The sequence below is a fragment of the Girardinichthys multiradiatus genome, chromosome 9, assembly GCF_021462225.1.
Source record: "Girardinichthys multiradiatus isolate DD_20200921_A chromosome 9, DD_fGirMul_XY1, whole genome shotgun sequence".
NCBI classification, from domain to species: Eukaryota; Metazoa; Chordata; class Actinopteri; order Cyprinodontiformes; family Goodeidae; genus Girardinichthys; species Girardinichthys multiradiatus.
Genome location: NC_061802.1, coordinates 19,539,902 through 19,563,353, shown reverse-complemented (window position 1 = coordinate 19,563,353; position 23,452 = coordinate 19,539,902). Strand labels below are relative to the sequence as shown.

The window sequence follows — 23,452 nt, the reverse complement described above, 5'->3', positions numbered from 1 at the left end:
ATGTGACAATTTTGCAACCACAAATGACTCTGGATGCAATAATTGGTAGGCGATTACATCTCAGAATTCATGCATTAATATTTTGCATTCAAATGTTACATTTGGCCAGTTGGATGGACTTTCACTGACCTTGACGTCCAAACATCATGTAGAATTTTTGACTGATATCTTCAAGTTAAAAAAGACTGGTGATAAAATTTCTATGAGGGAAAAGAATAAGGAAAAGGATGGTTGATCACAACCAATAAAGTCATCACTAGGTACAAAAATAATATAGTAATTTCCTATTTTCTTAATGTCAGCCCTAGTTTTAGCTTATAAAGGATGTATTGACCAGGTCAAGGCTTTTTATAAATCTAAATAGTGAACAACATACAGTACCCAGTTTGGTTAAACTATGATCTAAACATTACATTTAGGTTGAGCATTTTATTTTCTTAATTGTTATCTTTTATACAGGTCCAAAAATAATTGTAGGTATTTGATTGCTTTTGAAAAATTGGAGTGTAGTTTTGAGTTCTTTAAGTCCCGAAAGTTTAAAGCAAACTAATTTATACTTTTTAAAAAGCCAAGAGACTGAGATAAAACCAAAGAGCAGAATAAAGTTAAATTGCTAAAGTAAAATATTCTATTGCAAAAATCAAGTCTCAAAGATATGAAAATTCACAGTACTTAGAGAAAAAGACTAAGCGAGGAAGAATTGTATGTTTTGAAAACTTTTTACATTACACAGCTTTGTTATTTATTAAATTTATGAATGATGTGTAATCAAAAATGGTAACAAAAAATGTCTGCTTAACTTTTAGAATAGCTAAAAATCATGTATAGAACCTTCATATGCAGCCAAATAAACAACACCTACTTCCATTTTCCTGCTTGCAAGCGTATCTGCATTTTGTGCATCAGTGTTTGCATGAGAGTGTGATGGTGATTCATACTGGTGGTTGGTCCGGTGTTCCCTTCTTCCCCATTGTTTCAAGGTAAGGATGGCTCTCTGAACTCCCACCAGAAACACAATAGGAACGAGAATTTAGCAGACCAATAGGGACTATACCAGTGATTCATATGTTTATATCTTACCTTCCTAATTCTACTCCCTTTTCACTAGAGCCACCCCACCCTTTCTTTCCTCTCTACACCCTTTAATAAAAAAGGATGTACGATTGGTTTTAGGACAACAAAAGCCTTTGTGCACCTTGTCAACACAAAATATGCAGTGAATAAACATCACAGCTGAAAAGACTTTGATGTTTCACTTGTATTGAAATTGCAGTATTTTTAGCAGAATCTTTCTAAAGATAATATAAAATAATTTACACTTTAACTTGTTTAATCATTACCAATACTTGTTTTATTATTATTCCAAGGAACTATTCTGTATGTCATACCATTGCCTTTAAACTTCCAAATGTATATAGTCCGTGACTTCTTACTCTACAACACCAAGTATTTTCTCTTGGCAAAGTAGTTCTGTTCATCATCCCTGTGCTTTCTTAGTATCATTACAATTAAGGATATTCATCACCCCAGGTCCAAATTTAGCATTTTTTTATTTAAATCTTGGGTATATTTAATAAAAAACACATGGAAATTTTATAGGTATGTTTAACAAATCTACTTTACAAAACAAAGCTGAAGGTACCAATAATTTTAATAAAAGCATGTTGATGGGCTGTTAAATTTAGTTGAAGATTCAGACAGTGTTTCCCTTTTTTGCGTTTTGGTCAGGGTCTTTTTTCCTGCCTTCTACTCCGCATGTAATGGTTATGGCAAAAGCAGAACTGAGAACCATTATGTTGAAGACAATCTGTATTAGAAGTCTTGTTGCCTGGGAAAGCTCCCAGCTGAGATGGGACAGCCATATTGGATAAACAGATGGTGGGGGAGAGGATAGGACAAGCGCAGAGAACAAAGGTGAAACAAAGAGGGGAGATGAGTGGAGAGATGAGCAGAGGAGGAATGCGAATGAAGTAAGGAAGAGCAATGAATATGAAAGAAAGAATAGCAATTAGGTAAGCTGAGAGACTCATCCACTTGTAACTTAATTGTAATATAATTAAAAATGCTAAATATAAAAAAATTTGCTGGATCACCGTGTCTTCATCAAGTCTTCATTGTTAAAAGTATTAGGAAGTACAGCAGGTAATTTTCAGAATGACCTTGACTTTGTATTTGAAATCAGATTGGGGTCCAGATCAAAGCATTTATAAGTGATCAAGACTGGAGTCTAGATTATATTAGCTTTCTTAGCATAGTTAATACTATAGTGAGGCAGTGTTTAAAACTGCCCTATAGAAATTCTTGGGTAGAGTCAAATTCAAGCAAATATGTAACAATGATTTTATTAACTTTTATGGGGAATCTGTTACTTGGTGTTGGCAAAGGTCTATTCTTAAATGAATTAAATAGCTGTCAGGGAAAAAAAAAATCTGTTTGGGGACAGCCCTAGTTGCCTTTAAAATATGCTAATTTGTATTTTTATTATTGAGTTTTAAATAAATTTATTTAGAAGTTTGGTTGGAGGCGAAGGTGTGATGTCACTGTTTTAAAATAGTTGCATATTGGTTTTGTACGTGGAAATCCAACAAATCACCTCAACTGATATAGGGCTTTACATTTTCTTTGAGAACTTAGAAACTACAGTGTTTGCCAAACATGTATTCTTAAATAAAAGACCTATTTTTGGGCCTAAAACCTCATAGTAAACTCTTTCTGAAGTCCCTTCCAGCATTTAATGAAGGTAGTGAAATTACTCATTACAGTGACATTTCTACAAATATTTACTCGTCTCCTCTAAGTGTCCTCATCTAATTCATTCACACTGAATAAAAGATTTTCTCAGAGTCCGAAGACGGTGGGAGTGGAGGTGTCCGATGTCTGCATCTTACACTTGAATATTCTTCACTTATAGATTTACCTGGGTGAATAATGCAAGGTTTTCTGATGTTCTCCACTCTACCCTGCTGCATAATTTCACCCTGTCTTCATCTCCATCTACACCCATGAATATTACATGAATTTACTTTGGTGAAATTATACCTACAACACCTATCCTGACCAGTTCAGAGTTGATGGTTGTTTTCTGCACACACACAAAAATATACACTCACTGACTTTGTTTCATGCCCATTTCAGAAGCAGTTTGTTATTCAAGATGTCTGAACATGCATGTGTGTGTTTTGTGTCTTGTGAACTGCCTGTGCTCTGTGTTGATCGGTAATTGCACCTGTGCTCTCCCCCTCCTTTTGCGCCTCATACTGTAACTGATTGGAAATTATTAAACAATTTTCGACAGGATCTGTGATCCTTGTGAAGTGGTATATCTATACAACTATCTACACACACTCAAACACACAGATTCAGAACCCTATGCAGCAGTGTCTATCTTCTCACAGAGGTAATTGGTCACTCCTGCAACAACCTCTGCACTGGACACCACAATCCTAACAAACTGCGAGTGTGAAGGGGTTGGTGTCCACTCGCTTGTCACAGGGACTTGTTACTGTGTTGCTGGTCCACTAAATTAGAATTATTCTGCAGGTTGTGTAGAAACCCCCCTGCGCACACTCAGCCCATAGCGTGCTTGCTTTACCTTGGATGTGAAAAAATTGTGGATAAAGACTGACATGAACAGTGAGAAGGGTGTAGAATAAAGTTGGTTATAAATAAAAGAAGGATTATAAGAACGTAAGTGCAGATAGAAGGGAATAGCATAAGGCATAAGTGAAAATGAGCAACAAAAAAAGGAAAAAGACTGAGAGTAAGGAAAGATTTTTTGATCACAGGACAGAAAAAGGACAAACTTCTAGACAGGCTTGGAAATATTGGGCTTATCAAACCAAGAAAGGAGAGCTGACAGAGGAAGAGGAATAAGATTGAGACTGATGTACAAAGAAGCAAGTAAAGTGTGTGAAATAGGAAGATGCAGAAGGGACCCTAGGAGGCAGTGAGGAATTATAAAAGTAGGAGGTGGTGTAGAAGAGGCAATATGGTGAAGGACAAGAGAGGTAGGTAAAAAAAAAAGGACCAATAGGTTGGTGAGGTTAGGTGGGGGCTTAAGGGGGTAACAGGTGTAAGGTTAATGGGCCTGGAGAGGATCCACCAAACGATCTGGGGCTTGATATATTGCCCATGAGCCCGGTGTGGGGCGTTAGCTTTCAAAGATATATTATTTCATTTGAGGAGCTGCGCCATTCTGGCTGACAATCCCCCTACAACACCCCAGCACCATCCTCTAAACTTCCCCCAGCACCCCCCACAAGCCTGCATTTGTCCAGTGATAGATGACACCCACCCTATACCACCTCACCCCAGCTCATGAACACAGATGCAGAAATCCACATAAGGTATTATCCTATAAAACACAGCCACTGTTCTTGTAGATTTTTTATAAGGAACCAAAGTTTAGACTATCTGACTGTATTTTTTTCCCTTTCTATATTCCTCTCTTATCACTCACTCTTCCTTGCTGTCAGTTTACGAGGCTGCAGCCAGGTCTTACAGCTGGCTTTTTTAAAGTTTCTATTTTAGAGGTAACAATATCTGTTACATCAGTAGTGTTGGGTCAAAGCAGGAGTTGATGGGATACATAAGGGGAGGGAGAAGGTGGTGGAAGTTCACTAAGGCCTCTTTTCATTCATGAATATTTAAACATCCCGTAACACAGCAATATCTCTCCTTTTTATATATACTGTGAAACAACACCCCTGTTTTGTTTTTTTCACCAATGCTGAAAAATGGAAAGTTCAAATGTTTGGATAAGTTTTAAGAATAGATCTTTGGCTAAAAAGTGTAACTCACACACAACTGAGGCAGCTATCTTGCCTATGTTTCCATCTCTTATCTACTTCTAACAAGTCCTATAAGAGATTATGTGAACATATAATTCACACACAATATTTTTCAGGAAGAACTTCTTACTCTACTGTGGCCAATATGACAAGATTACAAATGTGTATCAAGTCAAACTCCTGTGGCGTAACCTAATTTTTATTTGTAGTATTTTACTTTCATTGTCAAATTCTGGCTGTTTGAATGATAACATAGAAATCAAATGCTCCAATCCTAACATTACTCTTGACAGTTTTAGACCGAGCCTTACAGATAAAACCAATTCACATACTGGAATGGTCTTGCAGCTTCAGCCCCAAGGGATGCCGAGGGGCCGGAAGGAAGAACAGGAAACTTGTTAAAAGAAAAGATTTAAGGTCGCCTGTCCTCAAGGAGCGGCAGCTTTAAAGAGACAACAGGGGTTGGAAGGTTTTAGGATGCGCAATGTCTGCATATCTACTTGTTGCTTTGATGAGGGATGAAAGGCTGTCATGAAGTGCAGGTTTACAGAGCTCTGAGCAATGATAGACTCGACTATACTCATGAACATTTTATCTTCCATGAACTTTGTCTTACTCCCCCAAGAAATATTTGCCTGCTGTTTTCTTTTACTAAAATCCCCACTCCATTTTGAATGACCATTGTCAGGATTTGCAGGTCTTAATGGCCATTTATTGTTGGATAACACTTTTGGTGTACCCTAAGAAAAGGGGAAGAGATTTGCTCTTCAGGTGCTGTGTGTCTGTTTTTTGTCATCTCACCATTCCTGTACACCACCCCCCATCTAATAAACAGTTGTTTAGAAAAAAAATCAAAGATTGCCTCCACATCCTCTCTAGTTTTCCATTTTGACGCCAGTTAACACAGCCTGATTCGCATTTGCGAGCACTTTGGGCATTCGGCGGGAGAAAGAGCGGGTTGCGTTTAAAGCCTTGTTTGAGCGTGATCAGGGTAAAAGCCTTTTTTATTGGCAGGTCATGTTGCTTGTTAAGATGGTGATGCAGGTGACTTAGACATTGCTGTTAGCCTCTGTGGTCCCAAAGTAACACAGTTGTTCCATCACAAGTTGGCAGCAGTCAGTAAAATCAGCAGTGAAAGAGAAGGGGAGACTGAAAGCAAAGGAAGTGGGAGTGAAAGACAAAGAAATTGGGCAAACAAAGTGAATATGGGGAGTTGATTTATTTTGCTGGGCCTGCTAACAAATCAACTAAAAAGCAAGCAAACAATTGAGACACCCTGCCAAAGCACAAAGTTGCCTTACACCTGTTTTCTTCCTCTCTACTGTAATTACAGATGTGAGACAAGTCAAATTTACATTTTATTCTAGATTGTACCTACCAAAAACGTGGAAAGCAAATAAAGGATGCATAGATAAAAGTAAATAAAGCTACTATTAAATGCTCGGAGCCGGTGCACAGGAACAAAATGTTGTTGGTGAAATGGTAAGAATAAACACAAAAGCATTGGTATTTTGTGTCTATTTGATTCCCAGCTATAGGGTTTCCAGAGAGTTAGAGGAGCTGCTGCTGCCTTACGCTGACCTTTAACCTCTAAACTAAAGCTAACACACAAAACTATGCAAACATTTTAGATGATTGATGTACCTTTTTTTTATGTCTAAAGTAGATTTCTTTCAAAATAAGAATCCGGGTTGATTATGAAATGAAAAACAAAATGTTTCATTACATTTGAAGATCAAGCTTTATTTTATATACTTGTCTCTGGTTATTACACTAACATCCTTAGGGTAAGATATTGTTCAACAAACTAACAATCACAGTGCTTCAGTGAGCTTTCTAAATCTAAAGTAAGACAAAGCAACTAACACAAAGTGCCCTCAGGTTCTCATGTTTCCAAATTGCGTGGCCTCAATTATCTGCATTTAATCCAGCCTGCCTAGAGATTTGTGCCTGAGTCTGCTGCTTTCATCACCGGGCTGTCGACAGTTGCCCTCTATGTCTATTTTTGATGCTTATTTACGGCTTGTCTATTCTGGACTGGGAGTGGGGAAGCTTTGGGATGGTGGTCTTAGGGTTCCGGTAGACAATAGATAAGACATCAGGGGAGTACATTCGACATCCCCTGGCCAGTTTTATGCTTTAAAAGTTGAGGTGCATTTATACTCATTTAGTGAGGTGGCTGATTAAATTCGCACACAGAGGACTGATGAAGGCAGCTTATAAGCGTAACATTAGACATTGTGGTTGTGTTATGATGACAGGTGAGAAATTTCAATGAGGTGGCGAGTCGAATCCAGTCAAGGAAATTGCTTCGGCCCTTTCAAAGCAGGGGAAAGACACCTGTTCTCTATTCTTACTTTAGGCAGTTCTCCTTTTTGTGGTTTTAATTTTCCTTTTCCCCTTTTTTACTGAGACTTTTTATTTCTCTGACACCATTCATTTTTCTCACTTCTCAGGCAGTCTGAATTTCTCTGTGTTTCGCCAAGTAATATGATTGCAAACCTGGCAGGAGCCATCGATAAATGATCGCATACAAGTGAAATAAAGGCATTGCAATAATAATATCCATTATGAGCATATGTTCTTTTAGGATAGCGCCCTTTGAGAGGGGGATAAAAAAGGTTTTTTTAAGCAAGCTTAAACAATTGCAAGCAATAAACCAAATATTCTGAAAGGCGACTTGTTGAGAAAGGTGCCAACAGCACCATTAAAGTGCATGAAACATACCAGTGATGCTGGACAAAAAATGAAAAGTCAGGCAAGGATTTCAGGTGGCAAGCTAGAGTCTCTCTTTCCCAAAGGCCAGAGCTTTATTCACCACATGTTGCACTGCACTTCCCATCAGCAGCAGCAGCTGCACCAGGCCTGCAGCCACAGTGCTGTAGAGAGACAGACATTTCTTAATCCAGATGCATTCGTGGCAGTTTCTCTGAGACAAGGCCTGGATATGCACTTCAGGGACAAGCACAGGCCCATCTGTTCTGTGGCATTGTGGTTTTGATGCTTTATCTTCCTTGTAGTTGGATGGTTTATATATCACAAGAGTTTTGGAAATGCTTAATTGCTTTAATTCAGATATTTAGCTTGAGCATCAATGGCTTGGATTCCAGTGATCTCTGGAACTGTGCCACACTTATGTTTAGATTCAAAGAAGTTTGTTTAAAAATCTAGCACCCAAACCCCTTAAATCTGTCCAACTCCATTTAGACCTGCGCACACAAACACATGGACACACCTTGAAAAAAATGCCATTGTGTTAAATGCTAATGGGAATGGGTGTCTTCTATCCTCTCAGACAGAAAGCATCCCAGCGTCAGTCTCTGCATTTTAAAACATCCTCAGTCTTCTGGACTGTGTTAAGGTTTATTGGATATGTCTGTCTGTGTTTATAGGGATGCATGTTACGTAGAGTTCTGTGCTGAATAATACAGAAGGGCAAACCCTTGAGTCTGATGGCTTGATTGTCTCACTTTCTTGTCTTCACTTTTAACTTAAGATGTAGACTGCCAGACAAAAATTATAAGTTGAAGTTTTAGTCTGAAGTCTTTAGAATGAAGCTGCATTCACTTACAAACTCATACAGGAAAACATTTACATCTATGCATGTAAATATGAATTGTCCTTGTGACTCAGATTTGACAACGATGATCTTACACTGAATAATATGTAAATTCCACAATGATCAAGCATATGAATACATTTAAATTATTTTCTCATATTACACAAAAACGAATGAATCAATTTTAGCATTAACTATAGGTATCGCACAGTGCATAAATTCAACAATTAGGCCATTAACACAATTAAGCATTGAGGTCACCTCTAAGGTTAACTTATGGATGTTTTTTTTTTTTTTTTGCAGCAGTGCTGCTCCCTTTAAAATTGGATGCCATGCTTTTTTTCTTATCTGTGTGTGATGGAGGAGGACGATCTGTAGAAAGAATACAGGAGCAGAAAAAAGAAAAAAAAGTCAGCATGTTTGCAAAGACATGTGTATGTTAGTCGGGATGGGATTTTGTCATGGATTTGTACTTGGGTGTCTTTGTAAGTTTGCAGTGCTTGACATGATTGCATCTAAATGTGTGTGAATGTGAAAGAGGAAGAGTTACTTTTGGGAGATGCCATTCCCTCAGCTGCATGTGTATTAGCGGTCTAATGTTCATGTGAATAATTGATTAGGGCCTCTCTGTGTTTTTAATAATTAGTTGATGGCTCTGTAGCTCTAAGCCATAAGATTGTGTGTGTGTGTGTGTGTGTGTGTGTGTGTGTGTGTGTGGGTGGGTGGGTGGGTGGTGGTGGGGGGGGGGGGGGGGGGGGGGGGGGGGGGGGGGGGGGGGGGGGGGGGGGGGGGGGGGGGGGGGTCTGTCTGTCTGTGGGGGTAGTTTATCTACTTCCAAGGTATCATGGAAACAATACTGTTGTTGCCTCTAAGCTATGTGCACACGGATTAACTTTCTGAAGAATTAAAGCAGCAGTATATACAGTACTTACCATTCTCATAACCTACTTTTAAACAGTTCTCATTACTTGGTCAGAGTGATCCCTATACTACCACAGTCAACAACATTTTGTTACTGTTTACCAAAAGAACTAACAGAAAGAATCACAAAGCAAAGAACACCAGACTTTAATACGCTAAAACATATATACAGGTAATGAAGCAAATCAGAAGGACAAAACAAGGGGTATAAGGGGTTGTTCCGCATTTTTTGAGTGAGCTTTTTTAATATCAACTTCCACAAATACATCTGCTGCAGGTAAAAACATTAAACTGCTATGATGTCTTTGGTTGATTAGTTGAATATGAGGCTAACAGCTAGTCCATTGACTAAAACATCTCCAATCTCAAATAATCTACACTAATCTAAACTAATTTATACTAAATTAAGATGGCAAGACATTATTTTATATAAGATAATAAGTACTTATAACATATGAACAGGTCAGAATGCCGCAAGTAACACTGAATTATGTAAATGAGGGTCTTGCAATGACCAAGAAATACTTAAAAGAATAAAAACTGAGGTAAATTATGCGGCAAACCAAGATTGGTGAGAAATAAGTTGGAAGCAAAACAAACTAAGGTGCTCAGGGAATACAGATGTCAACATTAAAAAAAAATCTCATAAATCCACAAAACCCTCAGATGGGGACACTATTATCCTGGGAGATACGTCTGCCATCAAGAAATGTCTCATTGCAGGATATAGCTTATCACTCCGATCTACTTTGACATTTCTGTCAAGGTGGACAAGCATGTCACCACAGGACCCCCTCACTAAATGTTTCAGCGTTTCCCTCTAATTTCTCAAGTACACTACTTGTAAAGAACCCTGATAAACATACTTGTAATGAACCCTGATAAACATTGCATCCTTAAAAAAATAACTCATTGAAATTCTAGTCTGGCTTCTCAATTGTCTATTTTCTTGCAGTATTGATTTTTCTATCTTTTATATGCTTATGTGTCAGGTAAAAACAGAATATGAAAGTTTGGGTATGCTTGATTCATCCTCAAATCCCTGTTCTGATATCAGACTTAGACAAGGGCTCTTTGCTATCATCAGTGTCCTTGAGAAAACGAGACATTCTTCCCCTCTGCAACACACAGGTCCACAGAGATGCTTTGTTTTTCCTGCATCGTGAATGTAATGTCACACTTCTCCTAGATTCTCATAGATCTATTTTTGTGTAATTTTCTATGTATGTTTATACTGACCAAATATCTAACCTTATGTGCCTTAGTCCATTACCTCTAACAGCTGCTAAGTTACTTCTAGTGGTGTCTTTGCTAGATTATTAAGGTCCCTGGCTGCCCAGGGATGATGCCAACAGAGCATCACCCCAAGTAGGTGATCAGTGAAGCACAAGAGCAGCAGCCCCCAAACTAAAAAGGCACAGGGTGAGATGTAGGTCAACCCCGCCTCAGTGCTGGCAGCCTGGCACCCCCCCACCCCACCCACGACACCTCCATCCCATACCCAACCCCACCCCAGGGCAGCCCACCCCTCACATACCCCTTACCCCTAAAGTTGGCATTTTGGGTCTTTCTAAAAGCATTTGCGCAAATTTTTGTCCAAACTTGAAAATCTGTACCAGTCGATAAATCAACATCCCATTTACAGATAGAAAGTGAGATTGCTAAATTTACTTTTGAAAGTTTTATGTAAGTTTTGAGAGTAACTTTGGGGAGATTTAAGTTATTAGTAGGGGGAGTTCTAGGTGTATTTGTTTAATCTTGCCATGAGTGACAAAGGAAGAGGTCTCTACCATGTGAGGTCGTCTTATATTGATTTTAGTAATGGGGATTATTTTATTTTATTTATTTAACTTTTTGTAACCGTGTCCTGTCCAGCAGAGTAACGCTCAGAATTGTTGTCTGAGTGCCAGGAAGATGCCCAACAGATTTAATTTCACAAGTGGAGCTTTACAGCTAATGCTTTAATGCTCTGCTTGATATTTATAAAAGACACTTTATTAAAAACTGTTTTGGGATTATTTCTATTGTTACGGACACGGAGACAGAAACGAAAAGGAAAAACTAAGTCCAGTCCAAACTTACCTGGCAAGAGGTCCCCAGCCAGAGTCAAGCACCACGCCCCACTCAACCACACAAACATACCACATCACCACCACTGCGACAATAGCCCTGGGACCGCCACCCTCTAGTCCGCTAGTCCGCCGCCCTGATTCCCCCCCCCCACAGACATGACAGCCAGCAGAGTAGCACAGCCCCCGTATGGTTGGGCAGGCTTGGTGGGCTTCGGGTTTATTTTAAATGAGTCTGCTCATTCAGCCTGTTAGAAATATTGATGCCTAGGTACCTGATGTTTCAAATTGAGAGAGTAGTTTGATATAGTTGAGGGGTTGGTTAGGAGGGTTTTGCATTTTGCAGAAAGAAGCACATCTTCAGCATATAAACACATTTTGTGGATTGTTTTACCTGTTTCATAAAAATGTTTGCTTTGACTAATTGCAACCACCAGTGGTTCAATTAATTTATTGGACAGTGAAGGAGAGACTGGATAACCCTGTCTGGTGCCCCTTTGAAGATTAAAGCTCTGAGAAACCAGTCATTTATTTTCACACAAGCATTAGGTGAGCTACATAGTTATTTCTCTTGTTTGCTTCAGTGTGCAGGGACTGCACTTCCTGTCTTTATTGGCCTTGTGTCAGTGAGGGTTGAAGCCCCAGAAACAAGCCAGACATGTCCTGTTATCCTCTCAGCTTGACAAAGCTAAGTGGGAAAAAGCAAAACCACAAACATTTTAAGGCATGTAGAGGAGGAAGGCATGTACAGTGTTTTACTGCAGTTTTTCATCTCTGCAAGTCTGGGAAAAAACAAAGAATACCAGGATGGGTAGACAGATGAGATTATGTGAGGTTGTAGAGAGGAAGAGAGAATGACGAATCGAATATGGAGTGTTCTCAGGGTCAAAGGTCAGCCTGTAGAGTCTCTTAATGTGGTCACTGTGGGAACTGATCAATCCCAGCTCCTGGGCAGTATCGATCAGACCTGGGTGCGTGCACAAACATAAAAACGCACAGAAATTCTTTGTGACACGTGCTGTTACAATGAGCCATTCATTCACTTCTTTGAAACTGTGCTCCCACTCCAGCAGACCGCGAGCTCATGATGTATACTGTTGAACAAACACACTTGTTCAGAATCTGATGCCATGTGCAGTGGTGCTAAGACAGCATTATCATCTTTAACAAGAAAAATTAAAGGTTCTTTCACAACATTTGTGTTTCTTTTTAGTGTCACAAATTCTATCTGTGAATTGCACATGACAATCAGTGTGGTAATCTGTCTATTCGTGGTACCAAATATCTACATTAAATTAAATATAAAAGAACCTGGAGAAGATTATGTGTAAAGCATGAATAATCAGCCCAAGGTGGGCAGGCAATCGTTAGTTATAAAACATATTGGCAAATGTATGCAGCACACTGTACATTTTATACCCTTCACTCTAATACACATGAAATATGCAATAGATTGACATAGGATAAGATACAAATTTACTTCATAGACTTGACAGGAAGTGTCATAAAATGCAGATAATTTTTTGCAAGACTCACAAGAAACTTTTTTATGGTTTTAGATACACCACCAATGTTAGGAAACAATGTGACAGTAACTTTAAAGTTTCTGTTATGAAAGGTAAAAATTACCCTCAGTGAACATATGTAGATAAATAAAACTGGAAATGTGAACCTAGATATGTTGCTAACAACTTGTGCACATTTTATTTATTTTACAGATTTTAGTTAGCAACTGTTTAACTACATCTGTGTCTTATGATATTTTTTGTGGTCACAGATGGCATCTCAATGGCTGCTAAGAGACCTAATAACATTCTAGGATTTCTGTGCCCAGTTGGAGATAAACCCACAGGCATTCTGCACTACCTGATCTGATGGATTAGAGATACACGCAACCAACAAACAGCTGCCAGTGGCATGAAATGCTGATAAGAATTCATGCAATGATATACGCACATTCAGAGCACAGCTCAAAGCTAAACCAAGGAGAGGGCCATAACTATAAATAACCTTGTGGTACACATAACTAAAATTGTTATTTGGGTAAATAGTGTCTAAACAGCAAAGTCAGGATAGGCTGGGATTAATCCTATAATTCACGTAGAGTTGAAGTGAGGCTATAATAGGTGTACTAAATGTGTTGATTCACAGACTTAGTGGACTGAAAAGGCTTTAGTTTAAATTTTGCCAAAGTGTCAGACAACACAGAACACAACTAACAAGTCTATTAGTGATAAAGAAGTATTTATCCTGCTGTATTCCTCATCTTTATCAGAGCTTGTCAAATCCAGCCTTACTGGAGCTACTTTGTGTATTATCAGCAGTGTTATCATTCCTCTCTTCAGTGTACAGCCCTCTCCCATTCAACCAGCAGCGCCACCTGTCACCTGCTGATTTTCCCAGCATTCTTATCTCTGCTGCCAGCCACAAAGTTAAGTCTCAGGCGTACTTTGTGCCTTGATATGAGTGCTGCTTTTGTTGTCAGGAGCAAGAGTTTTGTGTTTTACTCTCATCAAACTGCACTGTGTAGAGAGAAGCACCTCTCCTCCACTTCTCAGCGTCTGCCTCCCATGCACTCACTGGCCACTTTATTAGGTACACTTCAATTGCTTGTCAACACAATTACCAATTCAACCATTGGCATGGCAGCAACATAATGCATTTTGTTCTTGGGTTTACAGAGACTGGTCCAGCAAAGAGAAAATATCCAGGATTGGCAGCTGTGTAGACAAAAAATGGTGTGTTGATGTTAGAGGTCAGAGAGTTCTTCAAATAATTACTCATGACAACCAAGGTATACATGATGAGCTACAGTGAAAGAAGACCACAATGGGTGCTACTTTTGTCAGTAAGGAACACAAACTGAATCTGCAGTTACCAAAACTTTACCAAAATTGGACAATAAGAGATTGGAAAAACATTTTCTGGTCCAATGAGTCTTGGTTTTAACCCCTACATTCAGATAATATGGTCAGAATTTGGCTTCATCGATTTAGCATGAATCCATACTCGTACTCGTACTCGTCATCTTCCGCTTATCCGGGACCGGGTCACGGGGGCAGCAGATTCAGCAGAGACACCCAGACGTCCCTCTCCCCAGACACCTCTTCCAGCTCCTCCGGGTGGAGCCCAAGGCATTCCCAGGCCAGCCGAGAGACATAGTCCCTCCAGCGTGTCCTGGGCCGTCCCCTGGGCCTCCTCTCGGTGGGATGTGCCTGGAACACCTCCCGAGGAAGGCGTCCAGGCCCGAGGAATCCATCCTAAATTGTGTAAACACTTCAGGCTGTTGATGGTGTAGTGGTGCGGGGGGATATTTTCTTGGTACAGTTTGGGCCCCTTAGTACAAACAGAGCTTTGTTTAAATGCCACAGCCAGCCTGAGTATTGTTGCTGTGTCTATCCCCTTATGATCACACTGTACCGATATTATGATGGCTACTGCATGTGATAATAATGCATCATGTCACAAAACTCACATTAAACATGTTAATGAGTTCACTGGACTTCAGTGACTTTTATATTTACCAGATCTCAACCCAATAGATCACTTTTTGGATGTGGTAGAACTGATTTGCATCATAGATGTAGACCAAAATATCTGAGCAGTATTGTTGGTACCTTGTTCATTCCATATCATAAAGTATTAAGACAGTTCTGAAGGAAAAGGTCTAACTTGGTAAGAGCAAGGTGTACCTAATCAAGTGGCCAGTTGGCGGACTGTTGGATGACCCTGTGGATTTGTCTGTGTACGGTTAATCCCAGGATTATTAAAACATTTGGCAGATTTAGAACTAAAGTAACCATTTAATTTTACTAACATGCTTCTTCTGACTGGAAGTGATATTAGCATTTTAAAGTGGCCTAGCCAGTGCCCCAACTTCAATTTGTCAGAGAAACCTAAGAATGAATTAAAGATTAGGGTGATGGTAAGGAGGACTTCCAACTGCTTTTGGATCATCACCAAAGAAACATTTTCAAAATACCAGGAGAAACATGTAAAGAGCTGGTCAGCAATTTTAAGGTGTTTTATTTTATTATTTTTCTTATGATTATTCAAAAAGGTATAAATAGAATTCTACATGCCAGTTTTTAATATAACGTACTGTAGTTTCCGCACTATAAGGCGCACTTAAAAACCTTTAATTTTTTCAAAAAATGACAGTGCGCCTTGTAATCCGGAGCGCCTTATTTATGGATCAATTGGTTAATTGGTTGATCCATACTGGTTGTACACGGCGCTCTGTCAAAATGTTTCAGTACGACTGGTAAACTACAAAGCCGCACCGCTTGCAGCATTACGGCTACCGTAGTCAGGGGCGTCGCCGAAGTAATAGCGGTAAACACCTGTACTGTGCTTACTCCTAGTCCAACACCACTTGTGTGTGTATAACGTTTGAATGTACTGTTGCAGGAATTGCCTGAACTATATGTGATTAGAAGCTCAGTGTGTGGGGTGTATGTTTCGTGTGTGTGTATGGAAGATGTTGACATTACTCCTCCGGACAGAGGTGGCGCTGTGTGCTGCCGTAGCTGAGAATCAAGAGTGAAGGAGTGACGTCAGTATTATTGTGTGTGTGGGGTGGGTAGAGACGGCGACCGGAGCAGCGGTGTATGAGTCTGTAAGCCCTGTATTTTTACGTGCTGCAAAGTCATTAAAAAGAACCCCGAATCTCGTCAACAACTCAGTGTTTTGATGCTGTTTCTTCATGCTCAACTCAGCAACGTATGAGTGAGGGAGTTAACCCCGAGGAAACTAGTAACTTCGGCCCTGGAGAAAGCGTCTCCCCGTGTCATCAGACTACGGTCAGGGGACAGAAACAGGAAAGGTTAACAGTACTAACGTTTGATTTAGTGCATCAAACTGTTTCTTTTACGTGTTTACTGAATCAGGGACAGTTCCCTTTCACGTTTTAACTAACGTTTGATTTCTACTTCAACTTCATAGACTCCAATGCATTCCTAACGTGCGGTTGGCTCTATTCAATAGAATTCTATGTAGAGGAGACCTTACCATGAGAGTGAATGGAGTTATCAGAACGCTGGTTTGTAGTGTATTAATAAAGTTTGACTGACTGACTTATCTGACTGTTTTGTTGACATTCTCTTTAGCACAGCTCCATCTAGTGGATTCATAACGCAACCCCAGTCAAACGTTTGACTGCAGTAGCTTCTATTCTATGCGCCTTATAATCCGGTGCGCCCTATATATGAAAAAAGTTCTAAAATAGGCCATTCATTGAAGGTGCGCCTTATAATCCGGTGCGCCTTATAGTGCGGAAAATACGGTACTCCAAAACAGAGGTAAATTTTAAAAATTAACACTCCTTTCACATTGTTTTTTTTTTTATCTTTTGAGAGATTTCTTATCAGAAACAAACTTCTTGATTGAATTAAAATAATGACATAAAACTATGTCAATGATGCTGTGAAAGTTGTAGCCTTAGAAAAATAATTAACTTTAAAAGACATATGGGGTTTCATTTCATTAAAAAGATAAACGTTTAAATCTAAAAGATGATTTGCCTCCCCTGTAGTTTGGTATTTGTATAACAATAGGAAGATTTTAACTCTGGCCAGCTAAAATTAGCAAAAATTATCAGTCTTTTTTTTTTTGTTTTGTTGGTGATGGTCTCCCACACTGAAACTCTTTTGTTAAATTAATTAACTTAACTGAAAATGAGCTACAGTACACTCTCAGCCACAGCATAATTAAGCATTTGCAGCACTGACTAGAACAGGCGCTGTTGTAGGTAAATTAATCCCTGTTCCCAGGTGAATACGCTGCCTGTTTGGCTCAAGGCGAACAGCTGCCAAGACAGGGACCGCACCAAAGGATGGCAGCTACAGACGAGCGAGCATTGATGTGAGCTTCAAATCTCACCTGTAGTACTCAGAGACACCATTGATTCCCGTCCAGCAGAGACAGGGAAGACAGAAGCGCAGCTATTGTTTATGTTTGAGTCGTTTGAGGCAGATAAACTCACAGTCTGTGTTGATGTCCCCCCCACCCCAACACCACCACCACCTCTCACATAAAAAAAAGTGATTTTCTCCATTCATTAAGGCTCCGCAGAAGGAGATTCCATTAATCTGTTCATTAGACTACATCAAAAATGGAACTACTTATTAAAATCAGATCCAGCTGTGTAGACTCGTTAAAGACCAACATACCGTATGAAGCTTAAAAATGCTTGTGGCACCAGACCAAGACCCAGCCATAAGAAAGGGGGGACTCTGGTACATTGGCCTGCTTTGACTCAACACACCATCATAATTGATGTACTCTTAGCAGGGGGGTATGAATAAACATTACTTTTTCCTTCCTTTAACTGAAGCATTTGATTGCTTCATTACCAATTAATTTACATTTGTGTAGATATGAGGGAATATGTGCTCTTTATCACTATGTTTTATTTTCTCACTACCCCCCCCCCCCCCCCCCCCCCCCCCCCCAAGCATTTTCTCATTCTCTCATTCCCTGCCTGGCAGTTCCAATCCCCCTCTCAATTGGGCTCTCCTTCTTCTTCTACCTCTCTGTCTCTCTCTTTACGAAAAATCCCATTAATCTCTGCCAGTGGTTTTGAACAAAAGCTATGGGCTAAGCAATTGATCCGGGCATTGATCGCACTCGCCTAAAGAATCATAAAGGTGTTAAATTGGTTTCTTGGAGGATATGCATTTTTCATCGCCGGCTGCTCCAAGTAGAAGTTTCTGCTTGAAATTTTACTTTCCCTCTCTCTTTTTAAAGGAAAAAATTCAAAATGAGTGTTTAAATAGTAAATAGATCACACATTGAAAACTAGCCCTAAATGTGGATTTTGAGACCAGTTTGAATCAATATCTGAAGCACATGTTAACTGCATGAAGTTTAGTAGCTAAATCCTTATGATTTCCTTTGCTTCATCCAATGACAGAAATATACTTTTTTTATCACTATTCTTCTGAGTGGTATCATTCCTGGAAATAATTAATTTTAATGGATGGAATAGAAATTCACTTGTGCATTAATTTTACAAACACAAAACCTATTTTTGCATTGTGTTATTGCTAAGCAAAACCTTTAAAAAAAAGTATCAAAAGCTTTTAACAGTGATGTTCCCTGATATTGGCTCACTGCATGTTTACTACAATAGTAAATACAGTCATTTACAGAAAGAACAAATGCAGTTAAAGAAGTACCAATCAGAGATTTGTGCCTGAAAGTTTTGACTTGCTGATCTGATATTAACAGATTTCTCTTTTAACAGCCTTAAAAAAGTCTTCTTAGCTTTACTACAGTGAGCGATCAGTAATAGTCCCTCTAAAACTGTGGTATACTCTGTTAAAACAAAGCTAAAATTATTTGAAGCTCACATATTAAAACTACTTTAGCATGTTATATTAGCAATTAGCATGAAATAAGCTACTGTTAATATCAGTCTCTGTGCGCATTCCCTACAACAGTGGTTTTCAACCATCACTATTTTCTTGTCTCTACTGTTGCCGTGTGAACGGAGATTATAATTAAAAGGTTGTGTAGACGGGTTAACGAAAATCAAGAAAAAAAACTGTTTTCACTGTATTGTAGTGGTGTAAACAGGGCCTTCGTGTGACTGCTATAGTGTGAAACTGGTGTGTGTGGTGGGTGACAACTCCCATTACACGACAGTATTGATAACTACATTACTGTAAGATGTGTGAATAGATGACTTCCATATTTTAGCTGTGAAATTTTGAAAAGTTGCCAAAGTTTGCATATTACATAGCAGATTAAGATTGACTTGGCTTGGGCAACTTTGCTGCTCAGTAAATTAAGTTTCTTCAGAATAATGACAGTTTTTTGAGTTTCACTGCTTAGAAAAATTAGAAGATTTGACTTAGATATTCTTTTTTTTTATTTTATCTTTGCTTTAGAGAGCTGAAACAGTAACGAGATGTTATCTAAAATTTCCATGACTGCGTGATAAGCGTCAAACAGTTCAATATGAATTATCAGTTTTATTGCTTCTGTGCTGTTCCAATGTCATAACAGGCCATGGACTTAATCAGCTACTAGTAATCTGCCAGTGTTTCACCTTACACTAAATAATGATCAGTTTTTTTCTCTTTATGAGAAAAGGCAATAACTCTTCGATTACATGTTACACCATTCATATTATCTTAGTAAGCAGGCAGCATATCTTGTAAGAACAAGCCACATATGACAGAGCAAAGGAAGAGCTTGTCAGGGAAACAGCTTGTGATGCTGGTACTTAAAAGGTCAGCGAGCTCAACTCCAACTCCTGGTATGCCCTTACGCTTGTCTGTCTGTCACCAGTCCCCCGCATCTACCAAGCGGGTGTACGCTGCCCTCATCTAGGCTGCTGTCATCATCGTCATCCCCTCTGAGCTGCCACCCTTTGATGACCCAGGCTTCTTGTCAGAGAGGCGCTTCCAGGCAGGCACAGAGAGGACAGTTCTTTGAAGAGGACCCCGGCACTTGCCAGGCCCAATGACACGTGGCTGATTTCTTTGAAGAGCTTGGGCTTTATGTTTACCAGTCCACAGACACATGTCATGCTTGCTTCCAGCATCCTTAGATGGAGAGATGGAGAGAAGTGCTTGGTCCTCCACTGCTTTCCGTGTTCTCTGATGGTTTTAATGAAGGCATTTGAATTTTCCTTTGGTCTTGAGCTCCTGACACAGATGGTGCAAAGCCACAGAAAATAGATGTATAGGCAAGCGAGTGACAAGAGGAGTCCACGATACTGTCAGAAATGTTAGAAAAGGTCACAGCGGCTTTGTTCTGTTTTCTTTGTTTTTTATATCTTGCTGGACTGATAAAAGATGAATAAAAGATGTAAGACATTTTGGAGTGGTGGCTTTCTACATTTTACCAGAATTTATTCTTTACATTACATTACAGTGTAGATACTTAACATTAGGCGATATCCTACAAGAGCTAACCCCACACTAAATTTCACATTTAAATACTAACATATATTTAAAAACACATCTTATAACTAAAGTGTATCTGTTGTGGGGCACTTATTATAGTATGATCAAATATTTTGTTCTGCTACAAGGCCTTTCTTGTATCCCTGGATTACTTTTTCATGTTTTGTCTTGTTACAACCTCAAACCTAAGTGTATTTTACTGGAATTGTATGTGAGAGTTTCACATGATTGTGAAGTGAAAGTAGAATATTACAGCTTTTCTAAAATCTTTGAGAGATAGAATTCTGAAGAGTGTGCATTGCAATTGATTCAAAACTTGATAGACTTTTGATACTATTAAAACTGCATGTGTTTTTGAGTTTCTACCAGCTTTGTTCGTCTAAAGACTGAACATATTGCCTGTTCTGTTTGAAAGAAGGCTCAAGGGTCACTCAGATTGAATGAGGAGCATTAGTGAACATGAAATGATAAGTCTAGGGGCACGTTATAAATTGGATTTAGGACTCAGATTGAGTTATTCTAACTGACTGATATGCGTTGACCTAAATTATCCCATTATAGCTCTGACTGTCTCAGGTCATTGCCCTGCAAGATGGTGAACCTCTTAATCCTTTTGCAGCATCCCTACAGCATGATGATGTTATGACTTTTTATGGTTTTCTTTCTATGGTAGCCTTCTTCAGGACAGGTATGTGAAGACCATGACAAGCGGTTGTCTTGTTGATAGATTCTTCCATCTGACCTGTGAAACTCTGCATCTCCTCCAAAGTTACCATGGGCCTCTTGTCTGATTCTCTGAATATTACTCTCCCTCTCCAGCTCTCTAGCTTGTCAGTTTAGGTGGACAGCCATGTGTTACAAGATTTGCATTTGAGACTCTTTCCATTTTCAGATGAGGGATCAGATCAGAACAGCAGTTCTTGAAAGTTCTCTATCCAGAGTTTGAAATATTCTTTTTATACTTCACAACTTCGTCCCTGTCCCCTCTGGTATGTTTCTCAGTCTTTATGATGCTGTATTTTCACTAATGTTCTCTAATAAACCTATGAGACCTTCCCAGAACATATGTGTGCATACTGAGATTGAGTTGCACACATATGGAAACTACTAGGTCTGGTTAGATCTGGTCTATCAAAGAATCCCAATAAAGTTTGGGTATCTATGTGGTGGTTGACGATAGTTGTGGCACCAGACAAAGGTGGTAGTAATATGACAAAATGTGAGAACATTCAAGGACTATGAAGACTTTTGCAAGGCACAGTAACATAATGTTATACATGTTTTTTCTATGGAAACTTGGCAAATGTATAAATGTAAAACACTACAATTTGCATTGATTTTCCTAAATCAGATACAGTATATAGGTTAGTTTTTCGAATATAAAAATGAAAGTGTTCTCATTCTGCAGCTGTATTTGAAATCTACTGCTTTGTCTTCCTAAAACTTAAATAGACTTTGTTTAACACTTACTCTAAATCAGCAGTCAAACTAGTTCCACTCAACAAGAGACAGAGTTCAGACCTGACCACGTCAGAATACATTTTAAAGTGTTTCACATTTTTTGGCAGAGCTACGAGTGCAGACATCAAATGAATGAATAAGGTCATTCAATTGCACACTTTCGGAACTGCTGCAAAATACATTCGTTGCAGGTGTCTTCACACTGTAGCTGCCTGTGTCACAATGTTACAACATTGATCCACATTCTTAACCCTGCAAGCGGTTGACGTGGGCAATGACTGTCACAGACTGTTCTCACAGAGTCAAAGCAGCAGTTCACATCTCACCATCACAGCCCATGATATTCCCAATAATACCACAACGAGCAAAATATTTGCTGATGGAGTGGGTGGAGGGGAGAAAGAATGAACATCTCTTGTATTTTCCTCATTCCTGTCTTCTAAATGTGCCCCTTTTTTGCCTGTGTCTGGCTGTGTGCAGTAATGATTAACACTACCGAGCATGGGAAGGGACTTTCTGTTACAATGGAGGAGGTTGTTTTGGTTCCCGAATCACTGATTCACCTGTGTTAGCTTCCCAAGTTCATCTAGCAGATTCCTGGGAGCCCGTGGCTGGTAATCAGGAAGAAACGCTCCTCTCAATCATTGTTGTTATCATTGTTAGAATTACTCAGAAACTTCTGGCAATGGGCAAACAGACAAAACCCTCAGCATTGTTAATTGAAGCATGTAGCAAAGCACTTAACTCACTGTGGAAAGGTTCACATGAGAAAGCTCCAGGGTGAGTACATGGGACTTTTGAACTTTGTACAAGGTTCTGAAAAAAAAACACACGCTTGATCAATAGCAATTGACCTGTGTGTAAGCTCACTCTGCATACAGGGTCTTGTGATACTTTGAAGCTGCTATGGCTGACACAGTGCTGCAGCTTTGTTGTCTGTATCTTTGAACACACACATAAAATATAAGTGTATTTTGATGAGTGCTATGATCCCAAAATCTCAAACTAACAAAGCTCTTCTATACCTTCAACGTTGAATGTTTTTCAAATGACACCTTTCCGATTTGTTTTAGAAGCTATACATGCACTCAGACAACTAATCATGTACTTTGTTGAAAACCTGTCTTCATAAACTTCTGCAAAGACAAAAGCCCCTGCCACCCAATAATGAGAGACAGTGACAGACATACATTCTGTGCTGATGACAGGTTTTTTACAGTGGATATGAGGCTTAGTCACACAAACACAGACTGTTGTTACAGCTGTATGGAATAGGAAAGACAAACAGATGACTTGATAATTTTTTTGCTATCTTTAACCAGGTGGATGACCAGATGAAGTTGCTGCAGAACTGCTGGAGTGAACTCCTCATCCTCGACCATGTTTTCCGGCAGGTGGTGCATGCTAAGGAGGGTGCCATCCTGTTGGTCACAGGCCAGCAGGTAAGTTTGTAAATGTCTACTTCCAGTGACCTCCACTGTTTCATTTTCCCTTGGAACCACCTCTGAGCATGTTTTCCTTGATTGCTTGTTGACTACGTTTCCAGGAAAAAAGTCAACATTTTAGTTTACTCTAATTAAACCCCAAACAATGTCTGATCTTCCCAGATCAATAAATTTCACTCAACTGATTATAATTCCAGGCTGCACAGTGGGGCAGTTGGTAGCACTGTTGCCTTGCAGCAAGAAGGTCCTGGGTTCAATTCCTGGCCGGGGGTCTTTCTGCATGGAGTTTGCA

At 39.4% G+C, this 23,452-nt stretch overlaps 1 protein-coding gene across 1 annotated transcript in view; it reads left to right on the top strand.

The window, feature by feature from the left end:
- The window catches only part of nr5a2 (nuclear receptor subfamily 5, group A, member 2), a 77,861-nt gene that overhangs the window by 21,188 nt on the left and 33,221 nt on the right, over positions 1 to 23,452 (top strand). The window contains exon 5 of the mRNA XM_047374414.1: positions 23,038 to 23,157. Coding sequence (XP_047230370.1) covers positions 23,038 to 23,157 — 120 coding nt within the window. The remainder of the gene's footprint in view (positions 1 to 23,037; positions 23,158 to 23,452) is intronic.